Source organism: Hyla sarda, chromosome 6 (genome assembly GCF_029499605.1).
Source record: "Hyla sarda isolate aHylSar1 chromosome 6, aHylSar1.hap1, whole genome shotgun sequence".
NCBI classification, from domain to species: Eukaryota; Metazoa; Chordata; class Amphibia; order Anura; family Hylidae; genus Hyla; species Hyla sarda.
In genome coordinates, this window is record NC_079194.1 from 261,797,435 (window position 1) to 261,813,026 (window position 15,592).

Here is a 15,592-nt window from a genome sequence, read left to right on the forward strand (position 1 = left end):
TGTGTAAGGAATGTGGTGGGCCCACATGTAAACATCCTGAAAGATTTAATGCTATACTAAGGTAACAAACAGCTAAGGACACACCCCGAACATTTAGTAGGATCACATTACTGTATACATTGGAAAGGTGCTTGAGGCCTGGACTCTCCAATTTGCTTCCTTTTCCTCTCCTGTCACGTTCATCCCAATCACCTTCCAGTCATTCTCCACTCCCACATACCCAGCCTGTGATTCAGGAATGACATCACATCAAGTGTTAATATAAAGACACGGGACTTCTGGAGAAGAACACACGCAGCTAAAATATACAACAAACAAAGTCCACCCTGAAGTAGCTGTGGTGCGCTGAAAGGTAAGTGACATGTCTTTCCTGAATTCTGCATCATTCATGGTGCAGGACTGGACAGAAGAAGCTTTAGAATGAATAGGAGGATCCCACAGATAGAAGTGATGTCACCGGAACTTTCCTATAATTGCCAGTATATTTTAATGGCCTGGGGATAGATATACTTACACAATAGCTGTAGTGCCACATGTTGTAGTACAAGTACGATCATCCTGATTGAGCAGCACTTAACTACACCTGCTAAGAATAGTGGGAATGCAATACAACATCTGGTGGGCTCGAAGTCTTCTGTTACAGAAAATGCATTCACTTTACACTGTAGAGCGAGTCGAGCATATGAGTGGTTTTCATTAGGTAATGTGAGTAATGCTTGATTCACATGTATTTTCAGCCAAAACTGGGAGTAGAACTGAAAAATAGAAAGATGCAAATTTTTTTTGTATTTTGAACCCACCCAATACTGAACAAAATACATGTGAACCCAGCCAGAGAGTGCACATGAGCTACACATTGTAATAAGACAGTATCCTATGTGACAAAGCTAAATTTGTTATTTAACTCTTTGATCCTATATTGTTTCTACATTTTGATAACTTTCTTAGATAATGCCTTGAAGGTACATGCAGCCCCGTGTAACACACAACACATTCTGATAAGCTCAGCTCTGCTACATCTGTAATAGCTTTTCCTGCAATAACAGCTCAGTTTATTTTCAAGTTGACAAAGCAAGAAATGCCTGCATTGTGTAAGGACATGTAACAATGTGACTTAATGTTCAAGACCATGCACAGTTTGTCTCAGTAATGTAATATGATGAGAGCTGTGATCTGATCATTGTGGCACGGTTATTACTGATCACCAGAACTGATAAAATAACCAATGAGTTTGTATCAATGATTATTTCTCACTTGCATATTACAATTAACACGATGCTGCTTTAATAGAAATGATTGTTCTTTCACAGTGTTCCATGGGTTATCCTAAGATTAAAACGTGGCATAGGGGATAACTAGCTGATCGGTGAGGGTCCATGTGCTGGGACACCCATTGATCATAAGAATAGAAATTAAAAAAAGGGAATGGAGAGGTAACAAGCATGTTCATCCACTGCTCCATTCACTGTCTAGGGGACTTTTAAACATAGTCGAGTTCATCGCTTGGCAATCTTTGGTCCCATAGAGAGTAAATGGAGCGGTGGCCTAGCAAGTACACCCACTCCATTCACCTGTTCACACAAGTCTGTTTAATACAGATTTAGGGTAGAAACACACACAGCAGATATGCTGCAGATTTCTGCAGCAGAAAATGTGCCAAAAACAGGAGTGGATTCAGCTGGACGGGGAAAGTATACCACCTTCCTTAACGTGTCCGCTTACAGTTGAATCTACTTTTACCTTTAGCACATTTTCTGCTGCAGAAATCTACTAAATGACTTCTTCTCTTCTGTATTTACATAGGAAAATCCAATATAAGATAACAGGGGAGGGAACAAAGTAAGTTCTCCTGCAAATCTCACCTTTTTAAACCAAAAAAGCGTGGTGCCGGTTAAGTAATATAAAAACACAAAAATCCCCGGGCCTAGATGCATCCATCCCAGGGTTTTGCAAGAATTAAATTCCATGCTAGACAGACGCTTATTTCTGATATTTAAAGATAAGTTAGGATAAGGTTAGTACATAAAATGAAGATGCTGGGCCTAAGGGAGGACATATGTAAATGGGTTAGCAACTGGCTCAGTGACAGGAAGCAGAGGGTGAGGATCAATGGAAATTACTCTGGTTGGGTGACAGTTACAAGTGGGGTACCACAGGGGGCAGTACTGGGTCCACTTATTTTCAATATGTTTATTAATGACCTTGTAGAGGGATTATAAAGTAGAATTTCTATATTTGCACATGACATCAAACTGGGTAAGGTGATTACCACAGAGGATGATAACAAAATTTTACAGAGGGATCTGGAGAAGCTGGAGGCTTGGGCACAGACATGGCAAACTGAGTTTAATGTGTATAAATGTAAGGTCATGCATTTGGGCGGTGAAAACAAAATGTACAATTATGTTCTAAAACTTCTACCGAAAAAGACTTGGGGGTACTAGTGGACAGTAAATTCTACTTAAATGATCAGTGGCAGGAAGCAGTGTCAAGGTTAACAAAGTCATGGGATGTATCAAGGGAGGCATAGAGGCACGTGACAAAGACATAGTTTTGCCTCTGTATAAATCACTAGTCAGACTACATATGGAGGATTGTGTCCAATTCTGGGCACCTGTATATAAAAAGGACATGGCTGAACTGGAGAGGGTGCAGAAGAGAATGACAAAGATAATTGATGGTATGGGAGGATTACAGGACCAAGACAGGTTATCAAGCCTGGGGTTATTTAGTTTAGAGAAAAGATGCAACTGATCACAATGTACAAATATATGAATGGACAGTACAGAGATCTTTCTAGTGATGTTTTTTTTACCTAGGCCGGTAACCATGACAAGGGGGTATCCTCTACGTCTAGAGGAAAGAAGGTTTCACCATCATCACAGACAGGGATTATATACTGTATGAGCAGTGAGACTATGGAACTGACCCAATAAACAAGTTCAAGGGGGGCCTGGATGTTTTTCTAGAGAGTAATAACATTAGAAGTTATGGATAGTAGATTTATGGGGATAGAACATTGATCCAGGGACTTATTCTGATTGGTCATATAGAAACATAGAATGTGTCGGCAGATAAGAACCATTTGGCCCAGCTAGTCTGCCCAATAATCTGAATCCTATCAATAGTCCCTGGTCCTATCTTATATGAAGGATAGCGTTATGCTTATCCCATGCATGTTTAAACTCCTTCACTGTATTTGCAGCGACCACTTCTGTAGGAAGACTATTCCATGCATCCACTACTCTCTCAGTAAAGTAATACTTCCTGATATTATTTTTAAACCTATGCCCCTCTAATTTAAAGCTATATCCTCTTGTAGTAGTTTTTCTTCTTTTAAATATGCTATCCTCCTTTACCATGTTGATTCCCTTTATGTATTTAAAAGTCTCTATCATATCACCTCTGTCTCTTCTTTATTCCAAGCTATACATGTTAAGGTCCTTTACCCTTTCCTGGTAAGTTTTATCCTGCAATCCATGTACTAGTTTAGTAGCTCTTCTCTGAACTCTCTCTAGAGTATCTATATCCTTTTGGAGATACGGCCACCAGTACTGCGCACAATACTCCAAGTGAGGTCTCACCAGTGTTCTGTACAGCGGCATGAGCACTTCTCTCTTTCTACTGCTTATACCTCTCCCTATACATCCAAGCATTCTGATAGCATTTTCTGCTGCTCTATTACATTGTCTTCCTACCTTTAAGTCTTCTGAAATAATTACTCCTAAATCCCTTTCATCAGATACTGAAGGCAGGACTGTCAAATATTCTATATTCTGCCCAAGGGTTTTTACACCCCAGGTGCATTATCTTGCACCTATCCACATTAAATTTCATTTGCCAGAGTTCTGACCATTCTTCAAGTTTGTCTAAATCCTTTTCCATTTGGCGGATCCCTCCAGGAACATCAACCCTGTTACAAATCTTTGTATCATCAGCAAAAAGACATACCTTACCATCGAGACCTTATGCAATATCACTAATGAAGATATTAAACAATATTGGTCCCAGTACAGATCCCAGAGGTCTCCACTAGTAACAAGACCTTGCTCTGACTATTCTCCATTGACTACAACCCTCTGTTGTCTGTCACTCAGCCACTGCATAATCCACTCAACAATATGGGAGTCCAAGCTCAATGACTGTAGTTTATTGATAAGTGTTCTGTGTGGACATTGTCAAAAGCCTTACTAAAATCTAGATATGTGATGTCTACTGCCCCTCCGCCATCTATTATTTTAGTAACCCAGTCAAAAAATCAATAAGATTTGTTTGACATGATCTCCCTGAAGTAAACCCATGTTGTTTTTTCATCTTGCAATCTATGGGATTTTAGATGTTCCACAATCCTATCCTTTAGTAGGGTTTCCATTAATTTCCCCACTATTGATGTCAGACTTACTGGCCTATAGTTGCTTGATTCCTCCCTACTACCTTTCTTGTGAATGGGCACGACGTTTGCTAATTTCCAATCTTCCGGGACAACTCCTGTTACCAGTGATTGGTTAAATAAATCTGTTAACGATTTTGCTAGCTCACCACTAAGCTCTTTTAATAATTTTGGGTGTATCCCATCAGGCGCCTGTGACTTATTTGTCTTCACTTTAGACAGCAAATGTAGAACCTCTTCCTCTGTAAAGACACATGCATCAAACGATTAATTAGTCTTCCTCCCTAATGGAGGTCCTTTTCCTTCTTTTTTTTTTATCTGTAAAAATCTGTAAAAACTGAACAGAAGTATTCATTAAGGCAGTCGGCTAGCCCTTTATTCTCTTCTACATACCTTCCTTCCTTTGTACATAGTTTAGTTATTCCTTGTTTTGATTTCCTTTTTTCATTTATATATCTGAAGAATGTCTTATCCCCTTTTTTCACAGACTGAACTAGTTTTTCTTCTGCCTGCGCTTTAAAGGGGTACTCCGGTGAAAACCTTTTTTCTTTAAAATCAACTGGTGCCAGAAAGTTAAACATATTTGTAAATTACTTCTATTAAAAAATCTTAATCCTTCCAGTACTTATTAGCTGCTGAATGCTACAGAGGAAATTCCTTTCTTTTTGGAACACTGATGACATCACGAGCACAGTGCTCTCTGCTGACATCTCTGTCCATTTTAGCAACCGTGCATAGCAGATGTATGCTAAGAGCAGCATGGTGGCTTAGTGGTTAGTACTGCTGCCTTGCAGTTCTGGGGCCTTGGGTTCAAATCCCACTATAGACAACAATAAATAAAGACTTATTATTATAACTTCAGCAAAGAGCATTGTGATCGTGATGTCATCAGACAGCATTCCAAAAAGAAAAGAATTTCCTCTGTAGTATTCAGCAGCTAATAAGTACAGGAAGGATTAAGATTTTTTAATAGAAGTAATTTACAAATCTGTTTAACTTTCCAAAGCCAGTTGATTTAAAAGAAAAAAGGTTTTCACCAGAGTACCCCTTTAAAAGTTCTTATAACTTGCTTGGCCTCTTTCTGCCTAATCTTGTAGATTTCCCTATCTTTTCACTATATTGGGGTCGGGAAGGAATTTTTCCTCTATCATGGAGCAATTTAAATCAGTCTCATGTTTTCTTTTTTTTGTCTTCCTCTGGATTAACACAGTAGGGTTTTAGGTTGAACTCAATGGACTCTTGTCTTTTTTCAACCTTACAAACTATGTTACTATGTTCTATCGACATAAATCTAGTATCCATAACCTGTAATATTTTATTTTTCCAGAAAAAGATGCAGGCCCCTCTTGGATTTGATTATTGAGTCAGACATCACAACATCATGTGACAGAGAGTTCCATAGTCTCACTGCTCTTACAGTAAAGAATTCCTGTCTGTGATGTTGGTGAAACCTTCTTTCTTCTAGACGTAGCGGATGCCCCATTGTCATGGCTGTGTTCCAAGAGTACATTTTTGGCCCATCAGCATGAAATGCAAAATGATTACACATCCCATGCATGTGAATGTGATTTCTATGAATGGGATTTCTATGTACTCACATGCATCTAATAATTTATCTGGCAGGTTTTTGCCACCATAGGATTAAGAGGCATGCCACTTATTACAGTTGGAATTCTGAGTCCTGTAATATAAAAGCATACATTCACCACACAAACCAAACATTAGTCACTAGTAATGTACATTTTGTTCACTAAAGTGGATGTGCCCGCTATGGGTACGCCATGATATACACTGGCATAAGTTTTTTCCTGATGTATACTGATGATGTAGAGCCTAATGTGTGGTGAACGTGGCCTTACACAGTTCCCTGAATGGCAAATCCCTCTAGTTATGTAGAGATAAATTATCCTTTCCTTTGCTCTTGAGATTTCCCTTTAACCCCTTAAGGACTCAGGGTTTTTCCGTTTTTGCACTTTCGTTTTTTCCTCCTTACCTTTTAAAAATCATTCATAACCCTTTCAATTTTCCACCTAAAAATCCATATTATGGCTTATTTTTTGCGTCGCCAATTCTACTTTGCAGTGACATTAGTAATTTTACCCAAAAATGCACGGCGAAACGTAAAAAAAAATCATTGTGCGCCATTTTGTAACTTTTGCGGGCTTCCGTTTCTACGCAGTGCATATTTCGGTAAAAATTACACCTTATCATTATTCTGTAGGTCCATACGGTTAAAATGATACCCTACTTATATAGGTTTGATTTTGTCGCACCTCTGGAAAAAATCATAACTACATGCAGGAAAATTTATACGTTTAAAAATGTCATCTTCTGACCCCTATAACTTTTTTATTTTTCCACGTACAGGGCGGTATGAGGATTTATTTTTTTTCGCCGTGATCTGAAGTTTTTATCGGTATGATTTTTGTTTTGATCGGACTTTTTGATCACTTTTTATTCATTTTTTAATGGTATAAAAAGTGACCAAAATACGCTTTTTTGGACTTTGGAATTTTTTTGCGCGTACACCATTGACCGTGCGGTTTAATTAATGATATATTTTTATATTTCGGACATTTACGCACGCGGCGATACCACATATGTTTATTTATTTATTTTTTTACACTGTTTTATTTTTTTTTATGGGAAAAGGGGGGTGATTCAAACTTTTATTAGGGAAGGGGTTAAATGACCTTTATTAACACTTTTTTTTTACAATTTTTTTTGCAGTGTTATAGGTCCCACACGATATGATGCAGGATCGCGGTGCGATGCCGCTTCATTTTGCGGGAGCCGGCGCAGGACGTAAATATACTTCCTGCGTCGTTAAGGGGTTAAGGGAGAGTAGTTCACCAACCCACTATGGGGTAATGTACACAACCATGCTGTGGATCTGTGTTGTAGTGACACATAATATAGTACTCTTAAATATTGCCTCTAGGCACAATACCAAACCTCAGAAAGCAATATACACTGCTCAAAAAAATAAAGGGAACACTAACATAACACATCCTAGATCTGAATGAAATCTAGAGAGAGGGAGGAAGGCGCCTCATGTGCGGGATCAGCAGATCTTGTTAGTGGGGATAGGGGACGGTAATTCCCAAGCCGCTTACCAAAGTTGGTTGTGCGCCCACACACAGCAAGGTAAAATGCAGAAGAAATGTAGAAGAAGGTCCACTGCAGCCCTCCTGGGTAGAGGTAAAATCAAAACCGAATGACCATGTATTCAGGAGTTTGTCTGGCGCAGAGAGGAACCATCAGGCAGCCAAGTAAAATCAATGGATTTATTAAATGCAACACGTTTCGCTGCCCATGCGCAGCGAAACGCGTTGCATTTAATAAATCCATTGATTTTACTTGGCTGCCTGATGGTTCCTCTCTGCGCCAGACAAACTCCTGAATCCATGGTCATTCGGTTTTGATTTTAGATCTGAATGAATGAACTAATCGTATGAAATACTTTTGTCTTTACATAGTTGAATGTGCTGACAACAAGATCACACAGCAATTATCAATGGAAATCAAATTTATCAACCCATGGAGGTCTGGATATGGAGTCACACTCAAAATCAAAGTGGAAAACCACACTACAGGCTGATCCAACTTTGATGTAATGTCCTTAAAACAAGTCAAAATGAGACTCAGTAGTGTGTGTGGCCTCCACGTGCCCGTATGACCTCCCTACAACGCCTGGGCATGCTCCTGATGAGGTGGCGGACAGTCTGTGGTGCAACGAGGCGTTGGTGAATGGAGAGAGACATGATGTCCCAGATGTGCTCAATCGGATTCAGGTCTGGGGAACAGGTGGGCCAGTCCATAGCATCAATGCCTTCCTCTTGCAGGAACTGCTGACACACTCCAGCCACATGAGGTCTAGCATTGTCATGCATTAGGAGGAACCCAGGGCCAACTGCACCAGCATATGATCTCACAAGGGGTCTGAGGATCTCATCTCGGTACCTAATGGCAGTCAAGCTACCTCTGGCAAGCACATGGAGGGCTGTGCAGCCCCCCAAAGAAATGCCACCCCACACCATTACTGACCAACCGCCAAACCGGTCATGCTGGAGGATGTTTCAGGCAGCAGAATGTTCTCCACAGCATCTCCAGACTATGTCAAGTTTGTCACATGTGCTCAGTGTGAACCTGCTTTCATCTGTTAAGAGCACAGGGCGAATTTGCCAATCTTGGTGTTCTCTGGCAAATGCCAAACATCATGCACGGTGTTGGGCTGTAAGCACAACCCCCACCTGTGGACGTCGGGCCCTCATACCCCCCTCATGGAGTCTGTTTCTGACCGTTTGAGTGGACACATGCACATTTGTGGCCTCCTGGAGGTCATTTTGCAGGGCTCTGGCAGTGCTTTTCGTGCTCCTCCTTGCACAAAGGCGGAGGTAGTGGTCCTGCTGCTGGGTTGTTGCCCTCCTACGGCCTCCTCCACATCTCCTGATGTCCTGCCCTTTCTCCTGGTAGCACCTCCATGCTCTGGACACTATGCTGATAGACACAGCACACCTTCTAGCCACAGCTCGCATTGATGTGCCATCCTGGATGAGCTGCACTACCTGACTCACTTGTGTGGGTTGTAGACTCCGTCTCATGCTGCCACTAGAGTGAAAGCACCACCAGCATTCAAAGTGACCAAAAAATCAGCCAGGAAGCATAGGAACTGAGAAGTGGTCTGTGGTCACCACCTACAGAACAACTCCTTTATTGGGGGTGTCTTGCTAATTGCCTATCATTTCCACTTGTTGTCTGTTCCATTTGAACAACAGCATGTGAAATTGATTGTCAATCAGTGTTGCTTCCTGAGTGGACAGTGTGATTTCACAGAAGTGTGAATGTCTTGGAGTTACATTGTGTTGTTTAAGTGTTCCCTTTATTTTTTTGAGCAGTGTATATTATCACACATAGGACCTACGAGGCTATAATATAGACATGGATCCTTTCAGTGTCTATGAATGCTGTGTGCATGGACCCTTATTTTTATGAACTTTTTCTATGTTCTTTAAACAAGTCATCATTCTTCTTGCAAGTTTGGTTACCCTTTGATATGACAGAAGTATATAAATATATATTTAGTAACTGAGCTGTTACAAATATAGAAAGATACAATGTAGAGGAGATGTAAGGAAATGAAAAATTAATTCCCACCAGAATGTGTCAAAGATAAAGAATTGGAAAATATCTCTATTAAAGCAAAAGCACAGTGTGATGTTCACTATAAAAATGTATGCACCATTATAAATAATAAAAAGCAATAACTTTTTTCTTCTATCTCTTGCTGCACTCATTCCACCTATTCCCTTCCTGTTTTTTATTCTTTTTTTATGACTTATTAATTTCTGCCTTTAGATGGCACAACTTCTCTTCTTGCTACTTCTGCCTTTCTTGGCTTTTACAACAGGTTCGACACAAGAAGGCAGCAACGTCACTTCTCTTACCACCGCTGCTCCATTCTCAGACATGAACCAAACATCATTGACCCAGCATACCACAAAAAAGCACCAGAGCACCGTGGACAAGATTGAGTACATCATTGGAGGGTCAGAGGAGGATTATTATGATGACGATGAGGCGCCAACAGTGGCTCCTACTTCACCTGTTACTAAACATTCCTGCCAGTATAATAGATGTGAGCACCTGGCATCTACATGCGAGGAAATTCAGCGGCAAGCTGGTGGTAAATGTCTTTGTCCAGGAATTGATGGTCCCGAACGTACACCAGACTCTCCACCCATTAAAGAGGTCCTGCTTGGGGATTCGCACATAACCATAAACTGGTGTTCCCCTTCATCTACTGTACGTGGTTACAGAGTGTTGCATGGAGAACCAGGGGGTTCATTGGAAAAAGGACTAGATGTCAATGCTTCTTTTCGCTCTTATACCATTGATAATCTTCACTCTGGTTCCCTCTATACAGTGTGTGTTGTAGCATTCAATGAGGCAGGAGAAAGTCAGGTGGGTGATATGGAAGACCGACCAGATGGCAGTATGCCAGGTCCCTGCAGGACTGTTCAAACCACCATGCAGTCACTATATTTAGGACTTGGCCTAGGGCTGGCAGCAGTGGCTGTATTGCTGGTTATTCTGGGCTACTGTCTTTGGAGAAGAAAGAGGAACAAGACTGAGATGGAAGCCAACATAGAAGACAGAGGAATACCAAACTACACCTATAAGGCAGGGAGCATAGACCAGTTGTGAGAGTGATGAGTCATATTGGGTTTGTGAAGACAGAGTGAGATTTTATGTTTCTAAATGTGATACTATGTAAATATAGAGAAGATTTGTATATGTTGTGATATTTATTGTAATAAAATATATTTTTATATCCTATCACTAGCTGAATACCCGGCGTTGCCCGGTTTTTCCTTCCTAATCCTTGTTTGGGAGGAAAATCAACAAAGGAGGAAGTTTTTGACTTCATATCCCATCCCCATATATTGTTGTCATATCCCAACCCCATATCCCGTCCTCTTACCATGACCTCCTATCCCGTCCTATCCAGTCCTCCTATCTCATCCTCCTATCCTGTCTCCTATCCCATCCTCCTATCCCGTTCTCCTATCCTGACCTCCTATCCAGACCTCCTATCCCGTCCTATCTTTACCTCCTATCCAGACCTCCTATCTCGACCTCCTATCTCGACCTCCTATCCCGTCCTCCTATCCAGTTCTCCTATCCCGAACCCCTATTCCGTCCTCCTATCTCGACCACCTATCCCGTCCTCCTATCTCCACCTCCTATCCCGTCCTCATATCCTGCCCTCATATCCCGACCTAACTCGACCTCCTATCCCGACCATCCCGTTCTCCTATCTTGACCTCCTATCTCGACCTCCTATCTCGTCCTCATATCCCAAACTGCAAGATGTGTACCAGGTATTGAAATATCTCCAGCCGTACGGAAATTATGTGGGAACATACATTTCCCATTGATTTGCATGGGACTTTAAACAAAAAGCCCGACCCTCACAAATGGGGGTAGCTAAGGGTTAAATTAACTATTCTATATTTTAAGTGGACATATAAGTAACATGTGACCAAGTATTATCGAAATATCTCCAGCCGTTTGGAAGTTATGCAGTAACATATATTTCCCATTGACTTGTATGGGACTTTAAACATAAACCCCGACCCTGGCAAATGGGGTTAAATTACCTATCCTACGTTTGTTGTTGACATATAAGTAACATGTGTGCCAAGTGTCATGTTAATATGTTTAGCCGTTTGGACGTGATGCTGGAACATAAACACACATATACACACACGTTGAGTTTAATATATATATAATAGCGGAGTACCCGGCGTTGCCCGTTTTTTCCTTCCTAATCCTTGTTGGGGAGGAAAATAAACAAAGGAGGAAGATTTTGACTTCATAACCCGTCCTCATATATTGTTGTCATATCCCGTCCTCCTATCTCGACCTCCTATCCTGACCTCCTATCCTGACCTCCTATCACGACCTCCTATCACGACCTCCTATCCCGTCCTTCTGTCCCGTCCTTCTGTCCCGTCCTTCTGTCCCGTCCTCCTGTCCCGACCTCCTGTCCCGTCCTCCTATCCCGACCTCCTATCCCGACCTTCTATCCCGTCCTCCTATCCCGTCCTCATATCCTGACCCCTAATATGTGTACCAGGTATTGAAATATCTCCAGCCGTACAGAAGTTATGTGGGAACATACATTTTTCATTGATTTGCATGGGACTTTAAACAAAAACCCCGACCCTCACAAATGGGGATAGTTAAGGGTTAAATTAACTATCCTATATTTTAAGTGGACATATAAGTAACATGTGACCAAGTATTATCGAAATATCTCCAGCCGTTTGGAAGTTATGCAGTAACTTATATTTCCCATAGACTTGTATAGGACTTTAAACATAAACCCCGCCTCTGGCAAATGGGGGTGAGTAAGGGATAAATCACCTATCCTATGTTTGTTGTTGACATATAAGTAACATGTGTGCCAAGTTTCATGTTAATATCTAGCCGTTTGGACGTTTTTGTGGAACATACACACATGCATACATACATACATACATACACACACACTTTGAGTTTTATATATATATATATATATATACACATACATACACTAGCTGTGTACCCGGCGTTGCCCAGTTTTTCCTTCCTAATCCCTGCTGGGGAGGAAAATAAACAAAGGAGTAAGCTTTTGACTTCATATCCAGTCCTCATATATTCTTGTCATATCCCAACCTCCTATCTCGACCTCCTATCCCGACCTCCTATCCCGTCCTCCTATTCCGTCCTCCTATCTCGACCTCCTATGCTGATCTCCTATCCCATCCTCCTATCCCGTCCTCCTATCCCATCTTCATATCCAGTCCTCCTATCTCGACCTCCTATCCCGTCCTCCTATCCCGACCTCCTTTCCCATCCTCATATCTCGACCTCCTATCTCGACCTCCTATCCCGACCTCCTATCCCGTCCTCCAATCTTGAGCTCCTATCTCGACCTCCTATCTCGACCTCCTATCCCGTCCTCCTATCCCGACCTCCTATCCCGACCTCCTTTCCTGTCCTCCTTTCCCGTCCTCATATCTCGACCTCCTATCTCGACCTCCTATCTTGACCTCCTATCCCATCCTCCTATCTCGACCTCCTATCCCGTCCTCCTATCCCGACCTCCTTTCCCATCCTCATATCCCGACCCATAATTTGTGTACCAAGTATTGAAATATCTCCAGCCGTACGGAAGTTATGTGGGAACATACATTTCCCATTGATTTGCATGGGACTTTAAACAAAAACCCTGACCCTCACAAATGGGGGTAGTTAAGGGTTAAATTAACTATCCTATATTTTAAGTGGACATATAAGTAACATGTGACCAAGTATTATCGAAATATCTCCAGCCGTTTGGAAGTTATGCAGTAACTTATATTTCCCATAGACTTGTATAGGACTTTAAACATAAACCCCGCCTCCGGCAAATGGGGGTGAGTAAGGGTTAAATCACCTATCCTATGTTTGTTGTTGACATATAAGTAACATGTGTGCCAAGTTTCATGTTAATATCTAGCCGTTTGGACGTTTTTGTGGAACATACACACATGCATACATACATACATACATACATACATACACACACACTTTGAGTTTTATATATATATATATATATATATATATATATACACATACATACACTAGCTGTGTACCCGGCGTTGCCCAGTTTTTCCTTCCTAATCCCTGCTGGGGAGGAAAATAAACAAAGGAGTAAGCTTTTGACTTCATATCCAGTCCTCATATATTCTTGTCATATCCCAACCTCCTATCTCGACCTCCTATCCCGACCTCCTATCCCGTCCTCCTATTCCGTCCTCCTATCTCGACCTCCTATCCTGATCTCCTATCCCATCCTCCTATCCCATCCTCCTATCCCATCTTCATATCCAGTCCTCATATCCAGTCCTCCTATCTCGACCTCCTATCCCGAGCTCCTATCCCGTCCTCCTATCCCGACCTCCTTTCCCATCCTCATATCTCGACCTCCTATCTCGACCTCCTATCCCGACCTCCTATCCCGTCCTCCAATCTTGAGCTCCTATCTCGACCTCCTATCTCGACCTCCTATCCCGTCCTCCTATCCCGACCTCCTATCCCGACCTCCTTTCCTGTCCTCCTTTCCCGTCCTCATATCTCGACCTCCTATCTCGACCTCCTATCTTGACCTCCTATCCCATCCTCCTATCTCGACCTCCTATCCCGTCCTCCTATCCCGACCTCCTTTCCCATCCTCATATCCCGAACCATAATTTGTGTACCAGGTATTGAAATATCTCCAGCCGTACGGAAGTTATGTGGGAACATACATTTCCCATTGATTTGCATGGGACTTTAAACAAAAACCCTGACCCTCACAAATGGGGGTAGTTAAGGGTTAAATTAACTATCCTATATTTTAAGTGGACATATAAGTAACATGTGACCAAGTATTATCGAAATATCTCCAGCCGTTTGGAAGTTATGCAGTAACTTATATTTCCCATAGACTTGTATAGGACTTTAAACATAAACCCCGCCTCTGGCAAATGGGGGTGAGTAAGGGTTAAATCACCTATCCTATGTTTGTTGTTGACATATAAGTAACATGTGTGCCAAGTTTCATGTTAATATCTAGCCGTTTGGACGTTTTTGTGGAACATACACACATGCATACATACACACACACATTGAGTTTTATATATATATATATATATATATATATATATATATATATATATATATATATATATACACTAGCTGTGTACCCGGCGTTGCCCGTTTTTTCCTTCCTAATCCCTGCTGGGGAGGAAAATAAACAAAGGAGTAAGCTTTTGACTTCATATCCAGTCCTATCCCGACCTTCTATACCTACCTCCTATCTCGACCTCCTATCCCGACCTCCTATCCCGTCCTCCTATCCCATCTTCATATCCAGTCCTCATATCCAGTCCTCCTATCTCGACCTCCTATCCCGAGCTCCTATCCCAACCTCCTATCCCGACCTCCTTTCCCATCCTCATATCTCGACCTCCTATCTCGACCTCCTATCCCGTCCTCCTATCCCGTCCTCCTATCCCGACCTCCTATCCCGACCTCCTTTCCTGTCCTCCTTTCCCGTCCTCATATCTCGACCTCCTATCTCGACCTCCTATCTTGACCTCCTATCTCGACCTCCTATCCCGACCTCCTATCCCGTCCTCCTATCCTGACCTCCTTTCCCATCCTCATATCTCGACCTCCTATCCAGACCTCCTATCCCGACCTCATATCTCGTCCTCATATCCTGTCCTCCTATCTCGACCTCCAATCTCGACCTCCTATCCCGACCTCCCATCCCGTCCTCATATCCCGACCCATAATATGTGTACCAGGTATTGAAATATCTCCAGCCGTACGGAAGTTATGTGGGAACATACATTTCCCATTGATTTGCATGGGACTTTAAACAAAAACCCTGACCCTCACAAATGGGGGTAGTTAAGGGTTAAATTAACTGTCCTATATTTTAAGTGGACATATAAGTAACATGTGACCAAGTATTATCAAAATATCTCCAGCCGTTTGGAAGTTTTGCAGTAACATATATTTCCATTGACTTGTATGGGACTTTAAACATAAACCCCGCCCCTGGCAAATGGGGGTGAGTAAGGGTTAAATCACCTATCCTATGTTTGTTGCTGACATATAAGT

At 41.8% G+C, this 15,592-nt stretch overlaps 1 protein-coding gene across 1 annotated transcript; it reads left to right on the forward strand.

The window, feature by feature from the left end:
• The first annotated feature begins 239 nt into the window (after nt 1–239).
• LOC130276999 (LRRN4 C-terminal-like protein) lies at nt 240–10,653 on the forward strand. Its single transcript, XM_056527149.1, has 2 exons — nt 240–352; nt 9,749–10,653. The coding sequence occupies exon 2, from the start codon at nt 9,749–9,751 to the stop codon at nt 10,595–10,597; it is 849 nt and encodes a 282-aa protein (XP_056383124.1). The 5' UTR covers nt 240–352; the 3' UTR covers nt 10,598–10,653.
• Nucleotides 10,654–15,592: the final 4,939 nt, after the last annotated feature.

What these genes read in the sequence shown, in the direction of transcription:
- LOC130276999 (XM_056527149.1), top strand. Translation starts at nt 9,749, where the DNA reads ATGGCACAACTTCTCTTCTTGCTACTTCTGCCTTTCTTGGCTTTTACA.